The sequence below is a fragment of the Prinia subflava genome, chromosome 22 (genome assembly GCF_021018805.1).
Source record: "Prinia subflava isolate CZ2003 ecotype Zambia chromosome 22, Cam_Psub_1.2, whole genome shotgun sequence".
NCBI classification, from domain to species: Eukaryota; Metazoa; Chordata; class Aves; order Passeriformes; family Cisticolidae; genus Prinia; species Prinia subflava.
Genome location: NC_086268.1, coordinates 5,477,523 through 5,489,947, shown reverse-complemented (window position 1 = coordinate 5,489,947; position 12,425 = coordinate 5,477,523). Strand labels below are relative to the sequence as shown.

The 12,425-nt window shown below is 46.1% G+C and overlaps 1 protein-coding gene across 2 annotated transcripts in view; it reads left to right on the top strand.

Moving 5' to 3' along the window:
- Positions 1-12,425, top strand: part of CDON (cell adhesion associated, oncogene regulated) — a 55,666-nt gene that overhangs the window by 17,523 nt on the left and 25,718 nt on the right. For both annotated transcript variants that reach the window (XM_063417658.1, XM_063417659.1), the window contains exons 2-8: positions 1,671-1,807; positions 3,827-4,099; positions 5,623-5,769; positions 6,051-6,194; positions 6,879-7,166; positions 8,157-8,426; positions 9,347-9,685. In XM_063417658.1, coding sequence (XP_063273728.1) covers positions 1,732-1,807; positions 3,827-4,099; positions 5,623-5,769; positions 6,051-6,194; positions 6,879-7,166; positions 8,157-8,426; positions 9,347-9,685 — 1,537 coding nt within the window. In that variant the 5' untranslated portion in view covers positions 1,671-1,731. The remainder of the gene's footprint in view (positions 1-1,670; positions 1,808-3,826; positions 4,100-5,622; positions 5,770-6,050; positions 6,195-6,878; positions 7,167-8,156; positions 8,427-9,346; positions 9,686-12,425) is intronic.

Sequence of the window (12,425 nt, the reverse complement as noted above, 5' to 3'; positions counted from 1 at the left end):
TCTGCGTGCGCTGGTGGAGCGGCGCTCCTGCCCTTGAACCGAGGGAGAATTCAAATAAACCAACCCCTTCGGCACAGCTGGGCTCTTCTGCCATCTGCGCCTTCCCCAAACAGCCCCGGCTCGCCTGGGGAACCAGCCTGGGCCACAGCATCGCCGGGTCTTCCCAACAGCTGAAATGAATTTGCTGGATCAGATAAAACTGCCCAGAAATGGGAGCAGAACTCGACAGCGTTCCTGGCCACCCTCTCAAGCTGTCAGTGTAACCCAGAGTGCAGTTTGTGGGCAGAAGTGGCAGTGGGCAAACAGCTCCATAAAATCCAGAATGATCCTTTAATTACGATTGGAGGCTTTTCCTGATGCTTAATTTGCAGTGATGCTGTGATGATAAAATATGGTTGTTTTTAAATCAACCACAGGAATAATTTTGCTGTTGATATGTGGATCCAGCTTCTTGGAAAGCAAATGGCTGTGTGAACACTCAATAAACTGGGACTTATTCCTACCAATGTAGGAATAAGTGTGTATTGCTGCACTTGTTTCTGTGCTCAAGTAAAACTCCCAGCTATTGTGTGTGTGTTGGATACGTGTTTATAAACGCAGCTGATAGATGAGATGTTTAAAGTCTATGTTGAGTGTTATCAGCAGCGGAATTGTATGGCCAGGCTGATAAATGAAGTAACTGTGCTAAATGAGCTCAGATCTTATCCATCATAGCATTGCACAAGGCCAATAGGACATTTACATGAACGACAGCTGTGAATTTATTGTTTTCTTGGAGAAACCAGTGTTTGATTGAGACTCAGAGTGTTAGAAACACTGGTCCTGAGACTCACCTCGTGCAAGTTCTGTTGCTGGTTCCGTGATTTAGTTTGTATTTTGCTGGTTTAACAATTTATTGTGGAGTCACTTAGGTTGGAAAAGACCTCTGGGATCATATTTAGTTTGTGTTTTGCTGGTTTAATGATGTAGTTCTTATTTTTGATGATGAAAGTGAGACCTCACACAGCTGAACGGTCGTGTGTGATATGGCCAAGGAAAGGACTGCTCTCTCTAGAAGCAGCCATGGAGATAAAAGTGGATATAATGGATGCCCCAAAAGGATATAGGAGAAAGCACCATTTTTTGGGGAATATAAATGAGAACAAGACTAATATTGGTGTTTTTTCATTGCTATGGTTTGCCTATGAAGCCCAGCTGAAAGAGCCAGCAGATGACAGGTCTCAGTGAGCAGGTTTAGAGCAACTGAGAGTGGTAGCAGCATTGCAGCAGTAGATTCATAGAAACTTGTAAAACAAGTGCAGCCTGATGATAGATGGGCAAATGATTATTGTTTGCAAACAATATTATCTCCAATAGATAAGCTGTTTACTTTGGACTCCAGCTCCTCTGGGTGGAACAGAGTCTAATTTATCAAGGCAGAGCGGTTCAATGCGGATGCCTCATGCCCCAGCTGTGGAAAAACTCTTACATTAAGAATAGTACTTGGAACCACAGTGAAGTTCAGCTCTAACTCACTTTTACAGATGGTTTCTATATTACAAAGAATATTGGCTGTTTCCTGGTTGTGCTTTTTTTTTTTTTTTTTCTTAAACCCCAAACACTTTGTTGTAAGAGAGTTAAAAGATGAACTCCTGAAAGTCACAGTAGACATGTGCCTGTTTGTTTTGTAGCTGTTTCCGTGCCTCGTCTTAGTCTGGAGCTTCGGGCTTTCAATTTGGAAAATCTGGCGCTATGCATCCATCCCCCGGGCGCTTCCAGGCACTGCTCCTCATCACTGCCACCAGCCTTGTCACTGTCACCAGCACAGGTAAGGCCTCGCCTAAGCTGGGGACTTGGAGGTTTTGGGGTTGAGCCCAAACTTTGGAACAAACAACTCTTGGGAGTGCATTTCAAAGTGGCCAACTTTGATGGATATTGTCAATAAGCTGCTTTTAAGAGAGCATTGAAACGCAGCCTTACACTCAATATATGACTTTGCTCATGAAAAATTGGCTCAAGACAAGCGCCAGAACATGGAAGATTCTGGATTACTTGGGTTTGTTCCTTGGGATCTCCATGGATTCAGCTGGACGCCGATTCTGCTGCATGCAGTGCATCTTGTGTTCCCAGGGGTCGGGAGGGGTTTGGATTTGCAGGGGGAGAGGGGAATCAGCCCTTTGAAATGCGAAAGCTGATGCGTGGCTGCACTTGGAACAGCTCTGGTGTTAAAAAAAAGAAGAGGGATGGTTTTAATTGACACATCTGCTCTGTGTAGTCAGCTTGTCTTAACGTAACCACACAAAAAAGAAGCTTTTACTACTTTTAGCACTTCATAGCCAATCGTTATGAGCAAATGGGATAAATTTTATTTTTCAAGCAGTCATAGGAGATAAATTCCAGCTGCAGGGTCACTGCTACCAATTTTGCCTTTTACGCTGAGTGCAGTGTTGGTGTCAGAAGTGAGGGCAGGGGCGAAGATGAAAGTAGCAGTATGATTTCATAGCAATTGGTGGCAAGCAAACTGAAAGGTCAGTGCTTCTTTCTTATCCCTGGAAATTCAAACTGAACTAATAGGAAAAACAGTTTTCTAATTAAAAGCTAAAAATGGACATCTGGAGTCCTGCAAAATGCTTGGATACCATTTTTATGGATTTCATCTTTTTTCGTTAAGTGAAGCCACACTTTAATTTCCAGTTTTATTTTATGTTTATGCAGATAGTTTATGGTTCAGTTAAAAATGTGCAGTTTCTCATCTGAAACTCATAAGCAGAGCTGGGATGGACTGACTTGAGAAGAAAAGCATGAACCCAGGGCCCCACCTATAAGAAAACTGTCTCTGACTTGGATGTCATTTAATATCATCTTGACCCGTACTATCTGGAATTCCTTAAATCCTTTACAAAATAGAAGCTGGTTTTCCCTGCCAATGTGTCTATTTTTAATTTAGTTTTTTCTCCTAATTTATATTGCTAACTAATTAAGTACTACTGGTGTTAATTGCCTTTTGCTTGCTTCCTTCATGCAAAATCTTTAGTGGAGAATTCAATAGAAAACAAATGGAAATACTTCCCAATGTTTCATTGGCCAGGATAGGAAAAAATCTCTTCCAACAAGCAGGAATTTTCTTCTGGCAAATAAATGGATTCTCATAACCGAGTTCTGTGGAATTGAACCTTTTATTTATTAGCAGCTCTTCCTGTTTCTGTTCATCTTTACTCAGTAAAGATAATGGATGCCCAATTCATCATCCTTGTCCTGATGAAGTCCATGTATTTGGAATTAGCAAGAGCCTTTGCTGTTCGTCCAGCTTTTTTTATCCGGCTATTTTTAATTAGTTCTGCAGACTCAGAGACGGTTCTGTGTAAATACCTGGCAGGCTGCTGCCATTTCTAGCATTTTACAAGTCACGTCCGGGCCTGCTTCATATGGGACAGATCAGCTACAGCTGCATGTTCCTGTGCTCCATCTCTTCAGGTGACGGGTGCTGTTTTCCTCTGGATAAATCCAGTGGGAGTGCAATTTTGGCTGCCCCTGGCAAATGTGACACCTCTGCCTTGTGCACACTTGAGGAAGTACCTCGCCCTTACTGCACCTTACTCCATTTAATTGTTGTTACCCCATTTGTGGGGTTTCAATCATGACATTTTCCCAGTGTTTGAGAGTGAGCAGGAATCTCTCCTGAGTTCTCTTGCCAAGGAAAAGGCAACACTTGCCTGAGTATCACTTGCAGCTCAGAGTTTAGAGACTCTTTATATGGTGAGTCTTTCCCACGAATCATTAACTTTATCACCTGTGTCCATGCAGAATTCTGGTCCCTAACTCAATATATGTATATTTTTCCTTCTAGATTTAACTCCCCGTTTTATTTCTGAGCCCTCATCTACTGTCCAGAAGTCTGGTGAGCCCGTCCAGCTCCGCTGCTCCGCCGAGCCCCCCACAGCTCGCATTTCCTGGCTGTTTAATGGGGAGCCTCTGGACAGCAGCGGGGGAGAAGTGGAAATCCAGTCGGGATCTTTGACAATCGTGTCCCTGAGTGCGGCGATGTGCGGGCGCTACCAGTGCGTGGCCAGCAGCGGCGTGGGCGCCGTGCGGAGCCGGCCGGCCGCGGTGTCCATGGCCAGTAAGTTCATCTGCATCTCTGTCCTTTGCTCCTTGCCACTTCTGTAGACCTCAGCTGGCTTGGATGGTTTGTTCTTCTTTGACTTTTAGAAAACACCTAGATCAAAATGTTCTGGGGTGTTTTATTTTCCTCAGCCAGTACGTACAGTGTGATGGATTAAATGCTTCTCGCCTGTTTTTTAATTACATCGTTTGAGATCTGTCAGGTGATGCAGCCCTGGAACAGATTCCCCAGAAAGCTTGTGGATTCCCCATCCTTGGAGACTTTTAAAGCCTCAGCTAGACCAAACCATACCTGATGGATTTAGTGTTGGTGTCAGCCTCATTTAGAGTTGAAGGACCTCAAGGGTCTCTTTCAGCAAACGCAAATGTTATTCAATGAAATAATATTCATTTCCATGAATTGGCCTGGAAATATAAGATTCCCAAATGCTTCCCTTCATAAAAGATGTTGAAAGAGCAGCTGAGCTGCCATGCCATTGCAGAAGCGTTCTTGAGCGTTGAGGAGAAATCTGTGGGAATTGTTGCCTGGGAAATCAGTGGCAGCTGCAGATTTTCATTTTAATTTGATTTGATCGAACCAGTTTTGATGTTCTTCAGGTGGGGACAGTCTTCTCTCCTCTTAGGCACCCCTTCCCTTCTCTTAGTTGCACTGGTTCTTCTGATCAATCTTTGCTTTGATGCTTGATCTGTAAATTATGTGACCTCAAGGGATTTGGAAGAGGAAGGACAATGTCTTCCACATGGAAAGGACGAGGCAGTGCTGAGAATGGGAGTACAACATTCCTGCATGAGCCTGATTTGTCTGCTTGGGATCTGTGGGCTGCCTGAATCAGGTCTTTGTCAAGCAGGGTTTGAGTGATTTCTCTGGAAGGGTACCTCATCTATGGAGCATGTCCAAAATCCCCTTGGGAGGAAAATCTCTTATAAGTGTTTTGGTAAAGTACTGACCCATGGCCAGCCCTTCTCAAGAGAGCTCCAAGGGTGGCCAACATAGGAAAACTTCACAACCTCAAAGAAGTTTGGACATGGAGGGAGTAGAAGAGCAGCTTTCACACTTCCCTCCTCCCTTGGAGGTTTTGGCAGCACACAGGAAGGTGCTGGGATCTCACAGCACTGCTGTGTTCATTATCATCCCAGAAAGACAATTCCATGTTTTTATGGACAGGCTTCCTGCTGTCAGTGTGAATCGTCTTCTGTAGTGCCCGCAGAGTCCGTGAGGAGTCCTGCAGCCTTTCCAGTGTCTCTCCTGGCTTTTCTGGGAGCAGTTGAGGGGATGTAGGAATTCTTTTTTCGCCTCACTATTCCCATGTAGCAGTTGGTGCTTTTTGTATTAAGGAAGGGAATAGGGAGGGGGTTTATGCTGTTATAGGCTGCAGGACAGACCTGTTGATGTGAATGTCCAAAAGCTGCACCAGAGAAGATAATCAGCATGATTATGTAGTCTGTATTCTGAACAGGGCTTACTGCCCTTCCCCTCTCCCAAGCCGTGGCTGCTCTCACCCTGTTCCCAACTCTCTCCAGGTCTAGCTGACTTTGATGCCTTGGGGACGGCTGCTGTTGCAGCAGAGGAAGGAGGCACAGCTCTCATCAGGTGCAAGGTGCCAGAAAGTCACCCCAAAGCACAGGTTCGCTTCCAAGTGCGGGGGAAATGGCTGGAACAATCAACAGGTGAGGTGTTTTGTGCCAAATAACTATCTAACAAAAGCTTGCCTGCAGTTTTTTCTTTGAACCTAAAGGAAAAAAATCCTCTGGAGACTTGCAGAACTTCCTGTGCAAATCTCTTTCTCTAAACTTGCCCTTGGAAATGAGTCTCCTTTGCATGGTGATTTCGTTGTGATTGTATACGTAAAATAAATAGGTATAGCAGACAAATTAACTTTGAAAATAATAAAAAATCTTTTGAAACTAAATTAAATTTATTCCTCTTTTCTCCTTCCCCACTTGTTTAGACAACTACCTAATTCTTCCATCTGGAAACCTGCAAATTTTGAATGTATCTTTAGAAGACAAAGGTTCCTACAAGTGTGCAGCATACAACCCAGTTACTCACGACCTCAGAGTAGAACTCACTGGACGGAAGCTCACAGTCACACGTGAGTATTCAGTTCAGCTTTTCAGAATTAATACAGCTCAAACAGAATAAATAACAACCCTAAGGTTTTTAGCAAGGGCATATCAGTGCCCCCAACACTGTATTATGTAAGATCCCTCCTGCATTCTTTGCACATTCAGTTCTTATTTCCCCTCACTGTGGAGGAACAGTCTGACTGCTTTTCAAATCCCAGGCAGTCATCTTTGGAAAGGGAATACTGCTAATACTTCTGTCCCCAAATCTAGAAGACAATGTTACAACATTGTGCTCAGTCCCAAGTGCAGTGTTTGAAAGACATGGAGAAGGATAGAGAATGGGATGGGAGGGTATGGTTTAAAAGTTTGGTTGGTTTCTCCTGCAAGAAAAAACTAAGAGAATTGGGATTGTTCAGCCCATAAAATAGAAGGTTTAGAGGTGACCTAATTGTAACCTTCCAGTACCTGAAGGGAGCCTACAAGAAAAATGGAGAAAGACAGGCCAAGGAGGAATGGCACTGATAGAGAGTAGGTTTGTATTAGAGATTGGGTCCCTGTGAGGGTGGTGAGGCCCCGTGAGGCTCTCTGCCAAGAGAAGCTGTGGCTGTCCCATCCTAAAACAGGCCTTGGAACAACCCAGTCTAGTGGGAAGTGACCAGAAGCCCAAACCATTCTGTGATTATATTCCACATTCATCTCCTTTCCCCCAGGCCCTTCTTCAGGCGGCCCCCGCATCCTTCACCCGCTGGCTCCGCAGCGCCTGGCAGTGCCCCGGCACAGCGCCCTGACCCTGGAGTGTGTGGTCAGCGGGCCAGCCCCGCTCCCCGTCCGCTGGCTGAGGGACGGCCGGGACGTGCTGGGGACAGGCAGCTGGAGGCTGCTGCACTCCCACCTGGTGACGGAGCGGCTCGAGCCATCGGATGCTGGGAATTACTCCTGCGTGGTGGGAAGCGACTCTGCAACAGTGAAATATGTTAACTATTCGCTTACTGTACTTGGTAAGAAGTAAAGACATTTTCACATCCAGGCAGCAAACCTACCCTTCGTATACCTGCTAGTTTTGGCATGTGCTTCCAAACAGCCTTGCATTCTTTCTCAGCCTTAAGCATATTAAAATAAAGAATACAGATCTGTTTATAATGACCACATCCCATCATTTCTCCCAAGTTAAAATCTGTAATTATTTATCTCTTCGAACCATTTGTAGTCTGAAATGATGAAACAGTGAAGGATAACAAACTCCAAGGGAAGAACTGATCCATTTATTTTCCTACAGAGTGTCAGTAATGTGCCAGGGACCAGATTTGTTTCTTTTGAGGTTGTATGTGACCAAAAAGCTGGCGAGGGAAGTTGATATGTTTGGATGAGAACATAAACAAAAGCAAAAGAAACATAGTCATATATTTGTCCTCTTTTGTTCGGCTGCTAGTTGTTCCTCACCTTCCCTTTCCATTGTGGCAGATTTTCCTGGTATTTGAGTTTTTCTGCATTAATGACAGGTTTTGTTTGGGTTTTAAAATGTGTATGTTGGAGTTACTCAGAAAACAGTGTTGACACACAACACACCTCTTTTTGGGGGGATGTCACTAATTACTTGTTTTGAAAATAGAAGTGTTTTATTTACGAGATCAATGCAAACATGTGGCTGTTGGAATAAAAGGGAGGAACCATTCAAATAAGCCCATGTGTGGGAAAACCAGCTTCAGGCTGTGCAGTTTGTGGTACTTGCTCAGCTTTTGGATGTGATAAGCCTGTGTAATGTTCCACAGCAGTTTTTTCAGGACTTAGTCTAAGTCGTTAGTCCCTCTCTGGTTGGTGGTGGGATCAGGATTTTGGATGCATGCTGCCTTTGGCCTGACTCAGCTCAGTGCTGCTGGTATTCTTGGTAGGATTGGGAAGCTGAAGAGGAAAAATCTCCATGACTAAGGGGAAAGGGATGGCACTGAGAGCAACAGCCAAAAAAAGTTGCATATCATTTCCCTTTCCAGAACCTGCCTCCCTCTCCAGGGGGCTGCAGGACGAGACCGTGGCCGCCGGAGCGAGCGTCCATCTGCGGTGCGACGCCGGTGGCAGCCCTGCTCCCACGCTCAGCTGGCTGCACAACGCGGCTCCTGTGCGCCCCTCCCCGCGGCACTTCCCCTCAGGGAGCCACCTGCGCATCTGCGGGCTCACCCTGGAGGACTCTGGCCTGTACCAGTGTGTGGCAAACAATGGAATTGGCTCTGTGCAGTCCACGGGGAGACTCCGTGTCCAGCCAGGTAGGAGCACTTGCAGCCCTCAAGAACTCACATTAAGCATTTAGATTTTAAGCTTTATTCTGCTGGTTTTTTTTTTTTTCCTTAGATTATGTATTAATTTGTTTCTGACCACTAATCTTACAAAGAAGGTGCTTTCAGCTGGATTTTAAGAGATGTAGGGATTTCTGGTGTAGTGTGGCTGCTTGATATTTAAAACCTGGATTATCAGCTGCAATCAAATCAGCTTATGATTGGATTTGATGGGATTTATTCTTAAATAGAATCAGGATCCTGTTGTGCTGGATGAGCTTGTACTCCTAGTATTGGCTGCTGAGTAGTTAAGCCTGTTCCATAATCAAGTTTACACAACAATCATCAGGTTTGGGGTTAATGCACACTTCCCCTCTATCAGATTGGCAGGATCAGGTACCAGCAGTCTTTTTGATCTCTTTTCTGTCTAAGATACCTTCTAATACCCAGAGAAGTTGATTTCTGCTGGCACAAAGATGCTGGCAAGACTGTCACTGTCCCTGTTCTCTCCCTGTCATGTGTAGCTGAAGCTTTGAACCTTCTCTGGACCAGTTATGGTTGGTGTGAGCTGTGCAGAGCCTGGCTGAGCAGAGATTTCATGGCCTCTGTGTGTGTGGAGTGGACTAAGCCAGTCTTGCCTGTGCAGTGTTCCTCACTGACAGTCAAGCCTTTGTCATTTAGAGAATTTAAAGCGTGGTTGGAGGGTAGGTTTGGATCAGCCTTCTCTGAGGAGGAGCCTGTGCTGATCTCTTCAGTCTGGAAGGGGAGTCTAGAGATGCTGTGTAGAGAAAAAACATTTGTTAAAATGTTAGAAGGAACCACACGTGATTTTTTAAATTGTATTGACTTGTTCTGGCATTAAGTGTCATATCCCTTAGTTGAATTCATTCCTGGGTTGTATTTCCCCCCAGGCAAAGACTCTGTCCCCATCATCATCTCTCCCCCAGCCAACACCACTGTGGTGGCCGGTGGGGACGTGACGCTGTCCTGCAACGCCACCGGCCTGCCCACTCCTCTGATCCGCTGGTACGACAGCAGAGGCCTCGTGATCAGCCACCCCTCCCAGGGGCATCACCCCAAAGCACAGAGCCCCCCCCGGGCTGGCACAGAGCCCCCCTGCCCCCCGGTGCCCCGCGTGGGCTGGGGCTGGCTGCGCCTGCAGAACGTGAGCCCCGAGCGCGCCGGCGAGTTCCGCTGCGAGGCCAGCAACGAGCACGGCACTGCCCTGTCCTCTGCCTTCCTCACCGTGGGTAAGTGAAACCCCAGAACCCCCTCTTGACTGCCTCATTTAGCTGAGAAATGCCTCAAAAGAAGAAATGAGTGGTGGGTGGGTGGGGAGGAGTCTCAGGGGAAGGAAGCAGGGGAGTCCTAATTGTGTGCCTGCACCAGCTCCTCCCTCCCACCTTAGGCAAAGGAGGAATGCTGTGTGCATTGCATGGACTTAGCATCTTCTCTGTGATAAAAACCATCCAAGGGTGGTATTTTTTATTTTTTTCTTGAAATTGCTACTAGAAAAAGACAGTACTTACACTACAGCAAGATGGGAAAGAGCCTTTCCTCACATTGGAATATTGTTTGACTCTAGTATCAGGTTTGAGCTCCCCCAAGTTCCCTTTACAAGATACAGATTTTTAGTTACATGAAGTTACTTAACTTTCCCAGCTCTTTCAGCACCTTGCCTTAGTTAATTTAGCTGAATGCCAGGGAGATTTCAGGTCAGTGGGATTTAATATATGGCCCCATATTTAAAGTTCTTTGGTTAGAGTTTAAAACTCCTGTAAATAACATGAAAAGATGCTTAAAGGTTCACTTAGGGGGGAAAAAAAGAAAGAAGAAACCTCAAGAAAGTGATCCCATCATGTAGTTTTATAAATCAGTTATTTTTGGACCTTGCTGAGTGGAAACATGAAACTAAATATCATCCCAGAATTCAGCCTGTGTTAAAGAGAAAAATCCCACTGCCTTGCCTCAGAATTTTATGGCAGTGAGTTCAATTTTAATGCTTTGTTTATTAACTTTTATCGGTTTCTAATACGTTGTACTGCTGCTGATTATGGTGCAGAGGGTGGTTAAGGCATTTGGTTTTGATATAAAAGTCCCTGAGGACTTTCTGGGAGCTGTTAGGGGTTTAGAACAGCTCCCAGCCATGCCAAAGACATGCTCAGACACTCAGCTGTTTAATGAAGAATTCCTGCCAGGTAACACTTCTGAAGCACCTGAATGACTTCAGCTGAAATTCCACAGTATTTCTTTGGTAGAAGGATCAGCTTAAGCACCTCTCAGCCTCAGTACCCAGTCCCATAATTTGCCATGTCCCAGCACACAGTAAGAGAGCCCATTGGGCTGAAAAATATATCTTTGGTTTTTTTCCTTCTGCTGGATCTGTTCCAGGCTGTGATTCATTGCATGGTCTTACAGCAGGCAGGACAACTTCAGCTGCCATCATAGTGAGAAACCACCAAAATGTAAAATGATGCCTCTGAATCCTGTACCCACGGCCCTCCCTTTTCTGAGTCTCTTTTAGACAGTAGTGGGGTTGGCCTGCATGGCAGGAGCTTCCCAGAGCTACTGAACACAAGGTTAAATCTCCAAAATAACTTCATCCAGTGGAAATGAAGGAGAAAAATACACTGCAGGCAGTCTGAGTAGCAGGAGAGGGAGTGAAAAACATAAGGAGCATTTAGTCTACAGAGATGGATGTTTCAGGGGCAAATGGGCTGAAGTTGCTCCCACAGAAACTTTAGAGGAGCTCAGAGAAGTCCTAATGTGATCTGGAACACGAGCCAGGTGTGGGTGACCTCATTGAGGTGCTTCATCCAGGTTTTCAGAGGGCTTTCCCAGCCTGTGCTGAGGTCTTTGGAGAGCTTGCAAAGCAGGGAGGATCCTCTGGCTGTTAAAGAAGCAGGGAAGAAGTGCCTGGGGAATGTGACCTGTTTGCACAGCAGAGATAAAACCTGGAGCTGCTGCACTGCTGGCACAGCCAGGGCACAGCAGCGGGCTGGGCTCTGCTGTGGCTGTGCCCTGGTCAGGAGAGCAAGCCAAGGTGCTGTGAAACACAGCCCTGGGGAAAGGTTTCTGCAGGAGGAGAGGCTGGAAAAGTGAGGGCTGTTCCCCTTTGAAATGAGGCAGCTGAAAGGGAGAAACAACAGCAGGCAGCAGAGTAGTGGGTATTATGGAATGTGTGAGTTGGAGCCAGGCTGGGAGAGTTGGGGTGGTTCATCCTGGAAAAGAAAAGGATCTGAGGAGATCTTAGACCCCCTTCCCATACCTAAGAGAGAGCTGGAGAGGGTTTTTGTACAAGGGCCTGGAGTGACAGGACACAGGGAATGGCTTTCCACTGCCAGAGGGCAGGGCTGGGTGGGAGATTGGGAAGGAATTGTTCCCTGTGAGGGTGGGCAGGCCCTGGCACAGGGTGCCCAGAGCAGCTGTGGCTGTCCCATCCCTGGGAACATTCCAGGCCAGGTTGGATGGGGCTTGGAGCAACCTGGCCCGGTGGAAGGTCAGTGGGGCATGGAACTGGATGGCCTTTAAAGTCCCTTCCAACCCAAATCATTCTAAGATTCTATTAATATGTTCTTTTAATGCCCAAATTTGGGACATTCAGTCCCTCTCTGGTTGCTGGTGGGATGAGGATTCTGGGTCCATGCAGCCTTTGGCCTGACTCAGCTCAGTGCTGCTGGTATTCTTGGTAGGATTGGGAAGCTGAGGAAGAAAAATCTCCATGGCTAAGGGGAAAGGGATGGCACTGAGAGCAACAGCCAAAAAAAGTTGCATAATGAGACAGCAGCAGAGAGAAGGCTGATGTGCTGGGTAGTAATTATACCAGAAACTTTGCAAAAAAGAGCTTAGATGTGAATTACTTAATGGGAATTGTTACTCGGGGGCTGTTTTCCAAAGCAAAAACACAACAACCCAGCAGTTGTTGACGACTCCCCTCCTGCGGCAGTGAACACAGCGCTGGCTGTGGGTCTGCTGTCACCAGCTGAAACC